Source organism: Branchiostoma belcheri, unplaced genomic scaffold (genome assembly GCF_001625305.1).
Source record: "Branchiostoma belcheri isolate BF01 breed outbred unplaced genomic scaffold, Haploidv18h27 scaffold30, whole genome shotgun sequence".
In the NCBI taxonomy this organism is placed as follows: Eukaryota; Metazoa; Chordata; class Leptocardii; order Amphioxiformes; family Branchiostomatidae; genus Branchiostoma; species Branchiostoma belcheri.
Window position 1 is genome coordinate 2,565,809 of NW_017803910.1, and position 18,084 is coordinate 2,583,892.

General features: G+C 39.6%; 1 protein-coding gene across 1 annotated transcript in view; it reads left to right on the forward strand.

Annotated features, from left to right (window-relative positions):
- Nucleotides 1–18,084, forward strand: part of LOC109474200 (nebulin-like) — a 176,816-nt gene that overhangs the window by 89,744 nt on the left and 68,988 nt on the right. Inside the window, 55 exon segments of the mRNA XM_019774455.1 lie at nt 77–181; nt 491–598; nt 931–1,038; nt 1,163–1,264; nt 1,390–1,482; nt 1,842–2,042; nt 2,188–2,292; nt 2,462–2,569; nt 2,686–2,793; nt 2,987–3,088; nt 3,399–3,491; nt 3,619–3,819; nt 4,006–4,110; nt 4,241–4,348; nt 4,481–4,588; nt 4,761–4,862; nt 5,069–5,161; nt 5,496–5,696; nt 5,842–5,946; nt 6,061–6,168; nt 6,332–6,439; nt 6,533–6,634; nt 6,863–6,955; nt 7,320–7,520; nt 7,671–7,775; nt 7,885–7,992; nt 8,114–8,221; nt 8,446–8,547; nt 8,765–8,854; nt 9,236–9,436; nt 9,766–9,870; nt 10,037–10,144; nt 10,446–10,553; nt 10,787–10,888; nt 11,044–11,133; nt 11,322–11,522; nt 11,650–11,754; nt 12,076–12,183; nt 12,480–12,587; nt 12,753–12,854; nt 12,969–13,058; nt 13,254–13,454; nt 13,812–13,916; nt 14,082–14,189; nt 14,442–14,549; nt 14,696–14,797; nt 14,952–15,041; nt 15,255–15,455; nt 15,786–15,890; nt 16,079–16,186; nt 16,467–16,574; nt 16,708–16,809; nt 17,158–17,247; nt 17,379–17,579; nt 17,910–18,014. Coding sequence (XP_019630014.1) covers nt 77–181; nt 491–598; nt 931–1,038; nt 1,163–1,264; nt 1,390–1,482; nt 1,842–2,042; nt 2,188–2,292; nt 2,462–2,569; nt 2,686–2,793; nt 2,987–3,088; nt 3,399–3,491; nt 3,619–3,819; nt 4,006–4,110; nt 4,241–4,348; nt 4,481–4,588; nt 4,761–4,862; nt 5,069–5,161; nt 5,496–5,696; nt 5,842–5,946; nt 6,061–6,168; nt 6,332–6,439; nt 6,533–6,634; nt 6,863–6,955; nt 7,320–7,520; nt 7,671–7,775; nt 7,885–7,992; nt 8,114–8,221; nt 8,446–8,547; nt 8,765–8,854; nt 9,236–9,436; nt 9,766–9,870; nt 10,037–10,144; nt 10,446–10,553; nt 10,787–10,888; nt 11,044–11,133; nt 11,322–11,522; nt 11,650–11,754; nt 12,076–12,183; nt 12,480–12,587; nt 12,753–12,854; nt 12,969–13,058; nt 13,254–13,454; nt 13,812–13,916; nt 14,082–14,189; nt 14,442–14,549; nt 14,696–14,797; nt 14,952–15,041; nt 15,255–15,455; nt 15,786–15,890; nt 16,079–16,186; nt 16,467–16,574; nt 16,708–16,809; nt 17,158–17,247; nt 17,379–17,579; nt 17,910–18,014 — 6,543 coding nt within the window.

An 18,084-nucleotide genomic window follows, 5' to 3' on the forward strand; every position in this document is an offset into this window, starting at 1 on the left:
CAGTAAAGCTACTTCTTGAACTCATGACTTTTTCTTGGTGAAATACACTTTGTAAGAGAAATGTCTGTTTGTGTAGCGTCTGTACCAATGGGAGGCAGACCAGGAGAAACAGAAGTACACAGTCCTGGCAGACTCCCCTGAAGTCACTCGTGTGGTGGCTGCTGCCAAGATGCAGAGTGACGTAAGTTTGAATCTTGATTATTCGGGTGATACTTTTCTCTAAGATGATTTTCATCCTTCCATTCAGATTCCAAGGCTAGTGTGAAAATAAGTACTCACTAATTGTCCACTTTGTTCAAGAAAACATGCCTGGTACTAAAATGTTATCTTCACTGTTTCTAGCATGTCTAACAGCAAGGCTATGAGAAACAGAAAGCAGGAGGCTCTGTTACCATAGCCCAAACCTATTTATATTTGAGGTATTATACAAATGTATGTATAGCAAACTTCATGACATGTTGATACATTATGTAATTCAATTCTTCCACAGCTTGTGTACCATGAAGGCTATGAGAAGCAGAAGCAGGCAGGCTACAAGCTGGCCGCTGATGCTCCTACTTTCCTCACAGCTAAGGAGGCTGCCAAGAATGCCAGTGATGTAAGTAATATCTTAACTGTCAAAACTTCCATACCTCCTTTAAGTATTGTTTGCTTATTCTTTGTTGCTAACCTTCATGTATTCCAAAAAAATGTACAAATCTTCTTGTCAATTCAACACTACAAGTTTCCAACCAAAACTGAGTTTATAGAATTTATTCCCTCACTACGTTGGCTTTGTCTTGTTGCTACCATGTTGTTACCATGTGCCTGTAAAGCATACAATGTATGCACTGAAGTGCATTTGGGTTGATAATACATGTATTTGAGTACCATAATAATACTACCAAATAAAGCTATAGGAAATAACAATAAAAATTATTATTCTTCCAGTATGTCTACCAGACAGGACTTCGGGCGGCCCGTGGCCAAGGATTCCCCAACTTCCAGGAGTCTCCACTGTTCCTGCAGAACAAACTGTCAGCACAGCTGGCCTCTGGGGTGAGTAAAAGCCATACTGTATGCAAACAATAATCAAACATCAAAAATGTTCTCCTTGTACATACATTGTATTAAGTACAATAACCAATCATGATGTTATTTTTATATTTCCACACCATTATAGGCTTTATACACCAAGGACTATGAGCAGCAGAAGCTGAAGTACACCCTCCCTGCTGACAGGGTGGACATGGTGGCTGCCAAGGCTGTTCTGGAGCAGTCTGAGGTAGGTGTTTGAATTTGTATTATTCGTATCAAGAACATTGTAGGACATTGATGAAATTTTTGGTAGAAATTTTGAAGGTTCTTTGACATGTTAAGACTTACCAATACTTGTATATTCTTCTACAGCGCAACTACAGGCAGAAGCCAGGAAAGTTCATCTCTATCCCAGACAATATGGAGCAGGTCCGCTGCAATGCTGTGGCCAAGCTTGCCAGTGATGTACGTCCAATATTTACTTTTTTTACTCTCAGTATTGCTGGAAGGCACAGAAAGCCTATCTTGGATAGAGTAGAATAGAATAGAAAAGATAGAATAGTGTAGAATAGAGAATAGACTAGCAAAGATTCTGAATAGAATAGCATAGAATAGAATAGAATAGAATAGAATATTATAGAATAGAATAGAATAGAATAGAATAGAATAGAATAGAATAGAATAGAATAGAATAGAATAGAATAGAATAGAGCTGTAAATCAGGTTTTGTGTGTTAACAAGTTACCTTGCTTAACCCAAACATATTTTTTTTATGAAAGTCTATATAAAAGGTTGACATTTTGTAAAATGATTATTTTACACAGAAACACTACAAGCAGGAGCCCGGCAAGTTCATCTCAATCCCAGACTCTATGGAGATAGAGAGGGTGAAGTCTCTACAGGAAATCACCAGTGACCAATACTACAAGGAGGATGCTCAGTGGCTTGTACAGAGATGTCTGAGCCAGTATCCCTTCTCTGTAGAGCTGGACAGGGTCAACAAAGTGTCACTGATGCAGGATCCGGTAAGACTCTATCTTTGCTGCGTTGGATACTTGGATGACTAAGAACTGTGTTATGTTACAGTTTGTTTGTTACCGTAACCTTTTTCCACAAGCAAGTACATTGTAAATCCGTTATGCTGAGAGTGTCTTGTATTTTTGTTCCCAGCGCATCTACCGTGAGGAGTGGGACAGGGACAGACAGAAGTACACCGTCCTGGCAGACTCCCCTGAAGTCAAACGAGTTTGTGATGTTGCCAAGATGCAGAGTGATGTAAGTTTTTGACCTCCATTTCTTCAAAGCATACATTTTGTTTACATATATGATATAATTATGCTTTTCTACAGCTTCAGCAAATTTTATGTTTTTCCACAGCTATTAAAGTCATATCATTTTGTCAGCAAAAAGTATTTAAAGACTGTGGTATTACTTCTGTCCGCAGCTTGTGTACCACGAAGGCTATGAGAAGCAGAAGCAGGGAGGCTACAAGCTGGCCGCTGATGCTCCTCTCTTCCTGACTGCTAAGGAATCGGCCAAGAATGCCAGTGATGTAAGTAAAATTTTATGCTTTTTTAAGATTGGTGTATCATTATCAGTTCTTGCCATCAGTAAGAACATAAATTATATACCATTATTCTAAAACCTTTTCTGTTGATTTTGTTGCAGTATAACTACCAGACAGGACTTCGGGAGGCCAGAGGGAAGGGATTCCCCAACTTCCAGGAGTCTCCACTCTTCCTGCAGAACAAACTGTCAGCACAGCTGGCCTCTGGGGTATGTTCAAGTTATTTCACATATTTTTGAAACACATGTACAAGTACATTGTGTACATGCTGTTTGCAATATTTAGAATTGTTTTAACTTTGTAAATGCCTTGCAGTGGTTGTCTAAAAACATGAGATGTTTTCAAATGACACATCTTCCAATATCGGTTTTTTGTTTGATGTAATGGCTTGTATTTTCACAGGCCTTGTACACCAAGGACTACCAACAGCAGAAGCTGAAGTACACCCTCCCTGCTGACAGGGTGGACATGGTGGCTGCCAAGGCTGTTCTGGACTTGTCTGAGGTACAAATACTGTGAAATACTCACTTGTCTAGTTGTGTATTTGTTAACTGTGCAATATTTGTGTCTCTGTTTTTAAACTAGCATATAATTCAGCACTACTTATTAGTTGCGCTGCAACATGCTAGCGATTGTACTCTTGGATCTTCGATCAATCAAACAATTATTATTAATTATTATTAAATGTACATGTGAATTTGAAAAGTGTCAAAAGTGTTTTTCAAGCAATTTTATGACAGAAACTTGAATGTGCATATTTTTTCTCAATTAATTTATGGGTTAATACATGTATATGTGTATTTGTTTTCTGTAGCGCAAGTACAGGCAGAGGCCAGGAAAGTTCATCTCTATCCCTGACAATGTGGAGCAGGTCCGCTGCAATGCTGTGGCCAAGCTTGCCAGTGATGTAAGTAAGATTTTATTGTTTCAGTTAACTCAAGTCATGGATTAATGTTGCAACTGCACACATGTACATTTGAGTTAGTTAACAACATATCTTGGAATGAAAACATTTTCTTATGTTTTTATACCAGAAATACTACAAGCAAGAGCCGGGCAGGTTCATCTCAACAGCAGACACTCCTGAAATCAACAGGCTGAGGTCTCTACAAGAGATTGTCAGCGACTACTACTACAAGGAGGAAGCCAAGGAGCTTGTGGAGAGATGTCTGAGCCAGTATCCCTTCTCTGTGGAGATCGACAGGGTCAACAAAGTGTCACTGATGCAGGATCCGGTAAGTAGCAAAGTGGCAAAACTCTAAAAGTTTTGTAATGAAGTTTTACCACAATTTTTTCTATTTTAGGGAAAGAAGAATACATCATAAAATTGCAGTCTTAGAGAGCATAATTATGTTGTTTATTTTATCTTGTTGCCTTCAATTTTCTTCATTATAACTACAACCATGTGTATATCCCCCCAGCGTCTGTACCGTGAGGAGTGGGACAGGGACAGACAGAAGTACACAGTCCTGGCAGACTCTCCTGAAGTCAAACGAGTTTGTGATGTTGCCAAGTTGCAGAGTGATGTAAGTTTTCTGTTTTCTCACATCTCTATTTCTTAAAGGCAAATCTTTTGTCATTCCAATTATAGGAATATCATTATTGTCAGTAAATAATATAAAGTATATTATTAAGAGATATTATCTCTCTCCACAGCTTGTGTACCACCAAGGCTATGAGAAGCAGAAGCAGGGAGGCTACAAGCTGGCCGCTGATGCTCCACTCTTCCTGACAGCCAAGGAATCGGCCAAGAATGCCAGTGATGTGAGTGATGCCTTTTGCAGATTTTATGACATTTACATGTTGGAGTGCATTGTAACTATGGTTTAATGACATTCTAATCGTATACTTTATCAGAAAGAATTTTTGTTTTAAATTTTGGCTTGTTTTTTCTAGTATAACTACCAGACAGGACTTCGGGCGGCCCGTGGCCAAGGATTCCCCAACTTCCAGGAGTCTCCACTGTTCCTGCAGAACAAACTGTCAGCACAGCTGGCCTCTGGGGTGAGTAAACGTCATTTCTGATACCTTGAAATTCTACATGACTCATTTGTCCCCTGTTCTGTACTTGGTTGGTTTCCGTTAGAGTTTTGTGTTTTTGTTTACCAAGTTTTTCTAGACATTCATCAGCCAAATTGTTAAGTCTTCACTGTCTCATATTTTTGCCCTGTTGTAGGCTTTGTACACCAAGGACTACCAACAGCAGAAGCTGAAGTACACCCTCCCTGCTGATAGGGTGGACATGGTGGCTGCCAAGTCTGTTCTGGACTTGTCTGAGGTATGTATGTCTATAATTCAGACACTTTTAAATCATAAATCATATAATAATTTTTTAAGATTATGAATTTCAAAAATCAAAGTACATCTAAAAACTATTATAGCTACTGAAGTGTTGGATTTCTGTTGTGATTATTTATTTCAAAATCATTCTACTCTGTATAATTCTTTGGAGACCTATAAGATGATTTTTTTGTTTTCCAACAGCGCAAGTATAGGCAGAGGCCAGGAAAGTTCATCTCTATCCCTGACAATGTGGAGCAGGTCCGCTGCAATGCTGTGGCCAAGCTTGCCAGTGATGTAAGTAGAAATCAAAGTACACTATACATCCAGTTAACCCTTGGGAAGGAAGATATAAGACCTTGCAAATGACATGTTTTACAGTTGTCATTATTTGTCCATGAGAGTCACAGAATCTGATGCAGAATGTAAAATGTCTGTCAGATTGAGAATGTAAGTTGAAACTAAAAGTACCATACACGTATGATTTGTCTTGGTTGTCCTTACATGTAGTTCTTGAAGATTACATTGTACTATCTGCATGTAGATTAGATTATGTTAATGGTGGCATTTATGAAAACATACTACATGTAGAGACGAAAGACTAAACACGTTTTCATGATAACTCCAACAGAAATACTACAAGCAAGAGCCGGGCAGGTTCATCTCAACAGCAGACACTCCTGAAATCAACAGGCTGAGGTCTCTACAAGAGATTGTCAGTGACTACTACTACAAGGAGGAAGCCAAGGAGCTTGTGGAGAGATGTCTGAGCCAGTATCCCTTCTCTGTGGAGATCGACAGGGTCAACAAAGTCTCACTGATGCAGGATCCGGTAAGAGATTTTGGCAAGACAATTTAGATGATGATCACGCTTTTTGTTTCATTCAATATTTCAATAATGAAATCGGAATACACATTGCCTTTTTTCTTCTTGAAAGAAAGATTTCTGTGTACTAAGCTTTTTCTTCTGTCCCCAGCGTCTGTACCGTGAGGAGTGGGACAGGGACAGACAGAAGTACACAGTCCTGGCAGACTCCCCTGAAGTCAAACGAGTTTGTGATGTTGCCAAGTTGCAGAGTGATGTAAGCTTATGTTTTCTCTTCTTAGTATTTGTGCAAATTATGTGTATAAGTATTTGTTTGTTAAAGAACTGTTTCCCACTGCTGTTCATTTTTAACATCTATTGTTTTCCACAGCTTGTGTACCACCAAGGCTATGAGAAGCAGAAGCAGGCAGGCTACAAGCTGGCCGCTGATGCTCCTCTCTTCCTGACTGCTAAGGAATCAGCCAAGAATGCCAGTGATGTGAGTGATCTTTATCATTTTCTTTGACACCAAGTGTTCACCAATCGTTATTTCATCATTTTGGTTTCCTAGTGTGTCAAGCTGAACTTTAAAATTCCTGTATTTAGGGTCAATTATTTAAATCTAATCTAAGTAATACTTATAATGTAACTTTGTTTTTCAGTATGCCTACCAGACAGGACTTCGGGCAGCCCGTGGCCAAGGATTCCCCAACTTCCAGGAGTCTCCACTGTTCCTGCAGAACAAACTGTCAGCACAGCTGGCCTCTGGGGTGAGTTAAAGTGATTCTGAAATGTATGTCAATGGCTCTTTTGCAACCTTAATGCTGTATTTCCTTTTCAAATGCCCTGTATGTTTTTTATAGGCTGTGTACACCAAGGACTACCAACAGCAGAAGCTGAAGTACACCCTCCCTGCTGACAGGGTGGACATGGTGGCTGCCAAGGGTATCCTGGACTTGTCTGATGTAAGTATTTCTAGCTTAGAAACTATATTTCACTTCGTTGTTCAAGACAGATAATATTTCTGTATAACATATTTAATGTAAATGATATGGGAAGTAAGATGTTTGAAATACGATCTTGTAGTGAAATTCCTAAAGTAAAAATCTATAGAATTGAAATCAAAATGCCTTAATTGTCTGTAAAACAACTGTCCTTAGGATTACATAATATATATTTAAATTGTGTTACAGCGCAAGTACAGGCAGAAGCCAGGAAAGCCCATCTCCATCCCTGACACTGTGGAGCAGGTCCGCTGTAACGAAGTGGCTAGACTCGCCAGCGATGTGAGTAAATCTTTCATTACACAATAATTAGAGCTGCACAAAGACATATGTTTTCAGACATTCAGAAATTATGTGAGAAAGAGTGCCCTGGGAATAAAAAGGTAACCTGAATCTAACTTATATAATTTCAATCCCTCAAACTGTGGTTGTGTCAAGGTACAGACTTCTCAAGGTATTTGTTTGAGGGATTTTTTATGCCAGAGAACCAACGAATGAGATTGGTATGGCCAAAGAAGAATATCATAAATCAAAATGATACACAATCATGTCCCATCAGGACTGAACTGTAGGTACTGTATCAGAAAAAGATAGTTGATAAAATATGGTTCCAGAAAAATAATGTGTGTTGCAATTCTTCCAACAGAAATACTACAAGCAGGAGCCTGGTCGCTTTATCTCAACCAAGGACACCCCTGAAATCCTCAGGCTAAAGTCTCTACAGGAGATTGTCAGTGACCACTACTACAAGGAGGAAGCCAAGGAAATTGTGGAGAGATGTCTGAGCCAGTATCCCTTCTCTGTGGAGATCGACAGGGTCAACAAAGTGTCTGCAATGCAGGACCCGGTAAGTTTTAATGTTTTAAAACTGCTTGCTTTCTGTCATTTAATATTTGTTGCTATGATTTGCACAACTGTTAGTCCATGAGGTGATATTTGTACCATATTTCCAGATCAGTAGCACTATTTTTAAGTGAGATGTTTCTTCCTTGTGCAGCGTATGTACCGTGAGGAGTGGGACAGGGACAGACAGAAGTACACCGTCATCCCAGACTCCCCCGAAGTCGCTCGAGTTGTTGAAGTTGCCAAGATGCAGAGTGATGTAAGTTTATGTTTTGTCCCCTTCGTGATTTTGCTAAGTTTTGTATCCTTACAGATTTTTCAGTTGAAAAAATGGTTTTCATTTTATTCATCATCCATTTTTTCCACAGCTCGTGTACCACCAAGGCTATGAGAAGCAGAAGCAGGGAGGCTACAAGCTGGCCGCTGATGCTCCTCTCTTCCTGACTGCTAAGGAATCAGCCAAGAATGCCAGTGATGTGAGTGATCCTTTTGATATTGTTTTAATGAAAAAATGTAACTTTACATCTTAAAGTATTTTCCAGATTTGTTTAAGCCATTATTAATCCTCGATAATTAAGATTTATTTTTTTCTTTCAGTATAACTACCAGACAGGACTTCGGGCGGCCCGTGGCCAAGGATTCCCCAACTTCCAGGAGTCTCCACTGTTCCTGCAGAACAAACTGTCAGCACAGCTGGCCTCTGGGGTGAGTATAGCTTAGTTTTAAAGCTTTCATTTTTTACATACACATTGTGACATTCAAAAATCAGTCAGCTTTTAGAAAGATAACCTCTTAAATGAGAAAGTTTCAAATTAAACCGGTATCGGCAGACTAAATGTAAAATTTACTGTACTTGGTATGCAGATGTGCTGTTTTTGCTATTGTACAGTTTTTATACTTTTGACATCTCATTTTCTATGTCACTGTAGGCTCTATATACCAAAGACTACCAACAGCAGAAGCTGAAGTACACCCTCCCTGCTGACAGGGTGGACATGGTGGCTGCCAAGAATATTATGGACTTGTCTGACGTAGGTTCCTTCCAACACTGTAATGTTGTTCCAGTATAGCACCATGATTCTAACTTGTAATTATTTCTGAATCTAGTTCCTTGCATAAGGAAATAATAAAAGAAGTCATCCTTTATTGAGTTGATGCTTTTTCCTGTGCACAAAATATTACTGGAATTGTGCTTCATCTTTTTTTTGCCCTATTAACATGAACTTTGTGTCCTGTTCTTTGTTGCAGCGCAAGTACAGGCAGAAGCCAGCAGTGCCCAAGCTGCCCCCAGACTCGGTTGAGCAGGTCCACTTCAAGTCTCTGGCTCCATTGAAAGATGTACGTAAAACAACTCATAAGTTATTAGCACAAACATATAGTTTTAGGAAAAATGTAGACTGTTGGTAGACTGTTTCTAACAGTCTACCAACTAACCTTTTATTACTTATTCTTCATCCAATTTTATTTGCAAAGACAGATGAATTTCAGAATACATGTACATGTATGTGGTGTTCAATAATCTAAACATTATTTATAGTTAGATGTATGATATGACATAATATAAATTATAGACATTTGACATAATTTGTCTGCTGATATGGTGTAATGTTGGTGTTTCATAGGAATTAGACTAAGCTGTAGTGACTTTACCTAAAAATTTGACACTTGTGAACATATTTTACCAGAAAATTCAACTTCCAAACCAAATTCTCCCAACAGAAAGTCTACAAGCATGAACCAGGCGGTTTTACCTCGGAGATCGACACTCCTGAGACCAGGAGACTGAGGTCCCTCCTGGAGATTGTCAGCGACTATTACTACAAGGAAGAGGCCAAGGAGATTGTGGAGAAGTGCAGCAGCCAGTATCCCTTCTCTGTAGAGATTGACAGGGTTCACAAGGTTTCGGAGATGCAGGACCCGGTAAGTTGCAAAGTAGACAAGAAAGGGCCAAGTATTGATCCTTTGTGGAACAGGGCTGATAGGCCTTAGACTTCGATGATTATGTCATGTATGGCTACTGTAAGAAGCGTGGCAAGATAGTTATATTTGCCAGTATGCCAATTTTTTTCTGTCTGACATATTGACTTGACAGTGGTCTTTGCTGATCTTATTTCTTGTTACATACATTTGCCTTTAATGCAAAAAGTTAGACATTATTTTGAGACTTTCTGAAGCCTGTTCTATATGGTCTTGTAGAAAAATCCTTTAAGAAAATACCGTCTTTAAGTCAGTTTTTTTCTGTTATGCAGCGTCTGTACCGTGAGGAGTGGGACAGGGACAGACAGAAGTATACGGTCATCCCAGATTCGCCTGAGGTTGCTCGTGTAGTGGAGGCTGCTAAGATGCAGAGCGATGTAAGTATCTCACTATCTCTGTCAAACTTTCATCTCATATTTTAGGCACCTACAAACTATACAGTGAAGGAAAATATATGTCTTTGCAGTACAAAGTATAGAATGGTAGAGACTCACAACCATCACAACCATCGAAGCCTTATTGATGTTTTCCCTCTTTTTTCAGCGCATCTACCGCGAAGGCTACGAGAAGCAGAAACAAGAAGGTTACAAGATGATACCCGATACGCCACTCTTCCTTCAGTGCAGGGAGTCTGCCAGAAATGCCAGTGATGTGAGTTTGAACACTTGTCGTTAATAAATATAGCTATTATATGTACTAAGGAAGTTGCGGATTTTGGGTAGCAAACTAAAGCAAACAAGACTGGGCTGCAGGCAACAGTCAACAGTCCAACTAAATGATAGATATACTATTGTAATTGATAGATATACATGACAGATACATTTAGATAATGTTACAATTTAGATAATCTGTTGTAGAACTTTCAAGAACTACATATAAATGCTTTGTGAGATTTTGTTTAAACTGTGTGTATCAGACTAATCCCGAAACCTGTTTTCGTTCCATTATTTAGTATGTCTACCAGACAGGACTTCGGGAGGCCCATGGCAAGGGATTCCCCAACTTCCAGGAGTCTCCACTGTTCCTGCAGAACAAACTGTCAGCACAGCTGGCGTCTGGGGTAAGTATCGAAGCTTCTTGCTTGAATTTTTTTGCATGTGTTACACATTATGACATTCAAAAATGAGTCAGTTTTTATAAACTTAAGATAACCTGTTATATTAGAAAGATTAAAAATAAATCTGTATCATTCTGTAAAGTACAATTTTGTAAATGTAAAGTTTACTGTACTTTGTTTGCAGATGTGCTGTTATTGTTTTTAGACTTTTGATCTCATTTTCTATGTCATTGTAGGCTCTCTATACCAAAGACTACCAACAGCAGAAGCTGAAGTACACCCTCCCTGCTGACAGGGTGGACATGGTGGCTGCCAAGGGTATCCTGGACTTGTCTGATGTAGGTTTTAGATATCATTGAATTTCTATTGATACGATTTCTAAAATCCATTTGCTATTGTTGTATTTCAATGTTTGGAATAGATGACTTTGTATTTCTGCAATGATTCTTTCTCCCTTTTACTCACACTTTCTATCTGTGGCTGTTTTTTTCAGCGCAAGTACAGGCAGAAGCCAGGAGTACCAAAGGTGTTCCCTGACTCAGTTGAACAACGCCACGTCAAGTCTCTGGCCCCACTGAAAGACGTATGTGAAACAAGTTATCAATTTAATTTTGTGAAATTTCTATCTTTGTATATGTCAAGATTAAGCATGCCCTATTGAGAGAATATCCACTGACAGCAAGAACTCGTATTGCTACACATTGAGTCAACACATTAAGGACTTATTTACTCAACATTTTTACTCAAATTATCAAATTGCTGCACCAACAGAAAGTGTACAAGCACGAGCCAGGCGGCTTCACCTCTGAGATTGACACTCCTGAGACCAGGAGGATGAGGACTCTACTGGAAACAGTCAGCGACTATTACTACAAGGAGGAAGCCAAAGAGATTGTGGAGAAGTGCTGCAGCCAGTTCCCCTTCACTGTGGAGATTGAGAGGGTGGAGAAGGTTACAGAAATGCAGGACGATGTAAGTGTGACAAAACTCTCAAATGATTTTTTCAAAGCTTTGTTGATACAGCCGCAAGATATTTTTGTGTGCTACATGATTGTGTAAGATTGTCTTCTGTAGCTTAAGTTTTTCTCTCCCTTTCCAGCGCCGCTACCGTGCAGATTATGAGAGGGACAGACACAACTACACCGTCATTCCAGACTCCCCTGAAGTCGCTCGTGTGGTGGAGGCTGCCAGGATGCAGAGTGATGTAAGCTCTTCTTTTTAAGCCATTGATTTTACATAAACTCACATTTCTTTCCCCCTGGGAAAAGACCAAATTTCTGGAGTGTAAATTGACAAGCTTTTCAATTATGCTTTCATGTCATAACTGTGTGACTTCTTAGTTTTATGGTAGTTGGTAGACGTGTATGAAGTTTTCATGTATACATGCCTGTAATGGTTGAACACCTGAAATTACCACGTAATACATAATCTTCCCAATTCAATAAATTTTTCTAATATATTATCTGAGCTTTGTTTTGTTATGAAGGTGGTTACAGTCTTTTGTGTTTGCTCCTGTCTTTAACAGCGTGTGTACCGTGAAGGCTATGAGAAGCAGAAGCAGGAGGGATACAAGATGGTGTCTGACACACCTCTCTTCCTCCAATGCAGGGAATCGGCCTGGAATGCCAGTGATGTGAGTTTTTTCAGCCAAACTTTTGTAGTTTATTAAGGTCTTGCTCTTTCTTTTAAAGATCCTATAGCTAGACTTTTGTTGACAACATTTTTTTTTACATTTTGTATTACTATTAAAAATTCTATCTCTGGTACTATATGGAAATAAGTTGTTGAGAAAGTAACCGAAAGTTGAGAAAGATAACTTAAGTACTATAATTACTGAAAGTATCATTTTTCTACTTCATTGTCCTTACAAATTGTTCATGACAAACTTGACTCTCTGTTTAATGTATTTGGTTGCTCTGTTTTCCTCAGTATAACTACAAGACAGCACTTGAGGAGGCACGAAAGGCCCAGTTCAAGAATGTGCACGAGTCTCCACTGTTCCTGCAGAACAAACTGTCAGCACAGCTGGCCTCTGGGGTAAGCACCACAGTTTATTACATACATGAATTTGAAGTTTGCCTTTTCAGAATAAAAACCAACCAGCATGTTTCAGAATCAAGTTTTTTCTTGATAGTAATGTACAAATGTACTGTAAATCCTTGAAAGAAAATTTGTCTAATCTGTTTTATGCTTTTTGTACAGCCGCTGTATGTCAAGGACTATGAGCAGCAGAAGCTGAAGTACACCCTACCTGCTGACAGGGTGGACATGGTGGCTGCCAAGAATATTCTGGACTTGTCTGACGTAGGTTTCTTCTTAATCATTATCAAATCGTATGATGTTTACTTGGCAGCATTTCTATAGTTATAGCATTCTGCTTTGTTTTTGCCATCTCCATCTTCTGTACTTTTCTTACAGCGCAAGTACAGGCAGAAGCCAGGAGTACCAAAGGTGTTCCCAGACTCAGTTGAACAACGTCATGTCAAGTCTCTGGACCCACTGAAGGATGTACGTATACCGTGACTGATAAGTTACATGACTGTAGCAACACAGGATTCATTGTGTTAATCAAATACTGAAGCACTACTTGTGAATGTCTCATTCTGAATATAGATTCTGAGTATCTTCTGAAAAATTCCAGTTCTCCAAATTTGATTGTAAAAGCAAATTTTTACCAAAAGATATTGTACATTATCTCAACAGAAAGTGTACAAGCACGAGCCAGGCGGCTTCACTTCTGAGATTGACACTCCTGAGACCAGGAGGATGAGGACTCTACTGGAAACTGTCAGCGACTATTACTACAAGGAGGAAGCCAAGGAGATTGTGGAGAAGTGCTGCAGCCAGTTCCCCTTCACTGTGGAGATTGAGAGGGTGGAGAAGGTTACAGAAATGCAGGACGATGTAAGTGTTGCAATGTGAAAGCACAAACAGATTTTCTACCTGCACATATGTAGCTGTTGTAAAAGGCATGAATTTTCTTTCTTCTCTGAGTAAGGGTAGTTGATGTTGTTCTTTAGAACCAGAAGTAAAGATAACAATCCTATAATTTCAAAAGAATTGCAAAGTGTTTGACAGCAGGTGTTATAAATGTATGTTGGAAATAATGTGTATTGGAAAAATGTGTATTGGGAAAAATGTGTATTGGAAAAAATAAATTTGAATGCCTATGTTGTTCACAAGAAATTGTCAACATATGTTCTACATTGTATGTACCAGTTTCTGTTCAGTAATTTATGTTGCTTTTTTTGCTTCCACCAGCGCCGCTACCGTGCAGATTATGAGAGGGACAGACACAACTACACCGTCATTCCAGACTCCCCTGAAGTCGCTCGTGTGGTGGAGGCTGCCAGGATGCAGAGCGATGTAAGTTCTCAATATTTTCTATTACAGCAACTATTCTGGAAGCTATGCAAACACGTTGAGCCTTTGCAGTCTAAATATTAAATTTTGTGCTGTTGGGTTTATGGAAATGTACTAAAGCAGTAAGTCACTAATAAAGACTAACAATGGATCTTTCTCTTTCCCTAGCTGATCTACAAAGAAGGGTTTGAACAGCAGAAGAAGGAAGGCTACAAGATGGTGTCAGACACACCTCTCTTCCTCCAGGCCAGGGAGTCTGCCAGGAATGCCAGTGATGTGAGTTTTTGCAATCAACATTATTGTACAGTAACGTTAATGGTTTTCATTGTCTTGAAAGCCTTTTTGTCATTTTAAGTACTCAAATATAATTCCCCTGGCATGCCTTGTTTTTGCGGTATGACCTAGTTGAATATTAGCTAGAAAGACCAGCTATTATAATTATTGTAAGCCTTCCAGTTGTGACCACATTTCACTTTGTTATGAACATGGGTTGGTTGGTGTAACTTTGTTGTGCATTAATTTCCTCAGTACGTGTACAAGACAGCAATCAAGCAGGCACAAGAGGCCCAGTACAAGAATGTCCACGAGTCTCCACTGTACCTGCAGAACAAACTGTCAGCACAGTTGTCTTCTGGAGTAAGTACATGCAGCATGCTTTCTGTTTGTGTTTTCAATTTAAATCAATTTTTAATAAGCACCTAAAACAGAGCCTTAAAATTGCATTGCACCAAAATATCTTAGAATTAGCATATTCCATTAAACTTGTTGCTTTGCTTGTACAGCCTCTGTACGTCAAGGACTACGAGCAGCAGAAGCTGAAGTACACCCTCCCTGCTGACAGGGTGGACATGGTGGCTGCCAAGAATATTCTGGACTTGTCTGACGTAGGTTTCTCTCTTAATTATAACACCATGATGTTGTCTGAGGTTTTCTCCTGAACTATATCTTTCAGCACAATTGTTTTTGCTTTTTACCATTTGTATGGCTGCACTGTAACCCCTTTTTTACACAATGAACTCTGTATTTTTCTTCTTTCAGCGCAAGTACAGGCAGAAGCCAGGAGTACCAAAGGTGTTCCCTGATTCAGTGGAACAAAAACATGTCAGGTCTCTGGATCCACTCAAGGATGTACGTAATCAGTCTTTTGTTTACTTGTTTATTATTCATTAGTTCTTTGTCAAACTCATGTATCACTAAAGCACTGACAGTAGTTAGTAGTTTCTAAACAAGCCATTGCTTTTGATTTTAGTAAAGAATTCTCTGAATCATTTTAATTTGAAGATCAGTTAGGACTACTTAAGATTCACTTGTTTGACTTTTGCAAAATTGCTCTATCAACAGAAAGTCTACAAGCAAGAGCCAGGCGGCTTCACCTCTGAGATTGACACTCCTGAGACCAGGAGGCTGAAGTCTCTTCTGGAGATTGTCAGTGACAACTACTACAAGGAGGAGGCAAAGGAGATTGTGGAGAAGTGCTGCAGCCAGTTCCCCTTCACTGTGGAGATTGAGAGGGTGGAGAAGGTCTCAGAGATGCAGGATGCGGTGAGTAAGAAAAACATTTAATATAGGCACTCGTTGAAAGTATCCAAATATTCAGAATGATCTCCTGACTTACATGTATCTTGTTTTATCTAGAACCTTGTCTATAACGTTCAATGACTAAATGGGTTAGAGTTAGGATCAAGCATGGTTCTGGATGGCCTCAGGGCCTCAGGATAATCCGAGAACATAGATTTGCCCCAGACATAGTTCTGGGTATGTGTAGACCATCCATGACCGTGCCTGGGCATGGTTCTAGATACAACATTGCTCTTATAGATCTTGGTAAAAGTTTGATCTTGTAATCTGACGTGTTGCTTGTTCCTTCCATAGCGTCGTTACCGTGAGAAGTGGGACGAAGAGAAGCAGAAGTACACCGTCATTCCAGACTCCCCTGAAGTGATGCGTGTGGTGGAGGCTGCAAGGATGCAGAGTGATGTAAGTTCTCCATCATTTTTATCACAGTAACTGCAGCTATTCAATAAGAACCTTGACAAACCCGTGGATTTCTTTTCATACATGTTGGAATTTGTGTCTACAGGATGACAGAAAAATACTACCTTTTGGGTAAGTCCCCATTATCAAACACTGACAATACTCAATATTGTGGCCTCTTTTTTTCACAGCTTGTCTACAAAGAAGGGTTTGAAAAGCAGAAGAAGGAAGGCTACAAGATGGTGTCAGACACACCTCTCTTCCTCCAGGCCAGGGAATCTGCCAGGAATGCCAGTGATGTGAGTTGTACAGTCCTTTGTCTTTCATTTGCATGTTTCAATGTTTACAATTTGTAAAGAATGACAGAAATGTCTCATATGGTGGCTTGGATTAAGTCATGGCCCTCTAATACTGAAGAGACATTATATTAAACATTAGAAATTCTTGTTTTAGTATTTGTAAGCAAAAGTACTAAATCTTGATCTCTTTCTTGTTTTTGAAAACCAAATCCTGTGGTATTTTTATTAAGATTATCATCCAGTTGGGTGGTCATTAATTTAAATTCCATGTTTTTTTCAGTATGTGTACAAGACAGCAATCAAGCAGGCACAAGAGGCCCAGTACAAGAATGTCCATGAGTCTCCTCTGTACCTGCAGAACAAACTGTCAGCACAGCTGGCCTCTGGGGTGAGTTAATATCTGTTTGTTTCATACCTGCTGTGAAGAATGGAAATATTTATTCCTCATGGTATATAGAAAAAATGCTTTTGGCAATTTTTTAAATTGTTGTGGAGCTGAATGTAACGCTTATCTTTTCCAGCCTCTGTATGTCAAGGACTATGAGCAGCAGAAGCTGAAGTACACCCTCCCTGCTGACAGGGTGGACATGGTGGCTGCCAAGAATATTCTGGACCTGTCTGAGGTAGGTGTTAGATGGATCTTACATTCTTATTTAGTAGTAGTAGTCCACTGTATTCTACCGCTGCAGTAGCTCGGCATCCTGCAGCATCAATCAGTCTTTCTTCAGCTCTCTCCACTTCGTCCTGTTCATCGCGAGCCTCCTGAGCTCCTGGAGTTTTCTTTCTGACCGCAATGGTCCTAGTCCTCTTTCCTTGAGGTTTGCCCTCAGCAAACTTAGCAGATTACTGCAGTGCCTTCCCATGCTTATTTAGATTATAAAAATTAACAGAGTATACATTTATATCTGATAAATCATTGACTAATACATGTACATCAAATTTTGACACTGATCTTTTTTTGTTTCCTTTAGCGCAAGTACAAGCAGAAACCAGGAGTGCCTAAGGTGTTCCCAGACACTATTGAGGGGGTCCGTGTCAAGTCTCTGGACCCACTGAAGGATGTAAGACCTTTGTACCTTGGTTGTCATTCATGTTTTGTAACTGCAGCAAGATCAATAATTTTATTCCTCTTTCTCAGTTCTCTGTTAAAATTTAGATGTTGAATCAAAATACTTTCCGGCCCAACCAACAGAAAGTCTACAAGCAAGAGCCAGGCGGCTTCACATCTGAGATTGACACTCCTGAGACCAGGAGGCTGAAGTCTCTACTGGAGATTGTCAGTGACAACTACTACAAGGAGGAGGCCAGGGAGATTGTGGAGAAGTGCTGCAGCCAGTTCCCCTTCACTGTGGAGATTGAGAGGGTGGAGAAGGTCTCAGAGATGCAGGATGCTGTAAGTTACATGCAATAACATCAACAAAACGTATTGTAAAGACAGTCTACACTTTTCCCAAACCTTGCTTGTTGATAGAACAATGTTCTCTTGGTATGGACCAGAAGCATTTTACAAGATAGAGCAGTTTCACACCCCAACAAACTCAAAAGGGAAGTTATAAGTAGTGTAGCTCATTGTTTATTTTTCCTTCTTGTGATACACTGTCATTTTAAGTTCCTTGTTGAGAGTTTGAAACTCATCAAAACACGGCCATGGGTATGCTTGAATATGGTGAAAATGAATTTAACGGTATCATGTTTGTAAATCTGTTTCATTTTTTCACAACAGAAAAAGTACCGTGAGAAGTGGGATGAGGAGAAACAGAAGTATACCGTCATCCCAGACTCCCCTGAGGTGTTGCGTGTGGTCGAGGCAGCTAAGATGCAGAGTGATGTAAGTTTTACTCAATCCTGAACAGATACCAGTATATTGTATCTAAATCTATGAACCAGGTCAGTTTTGT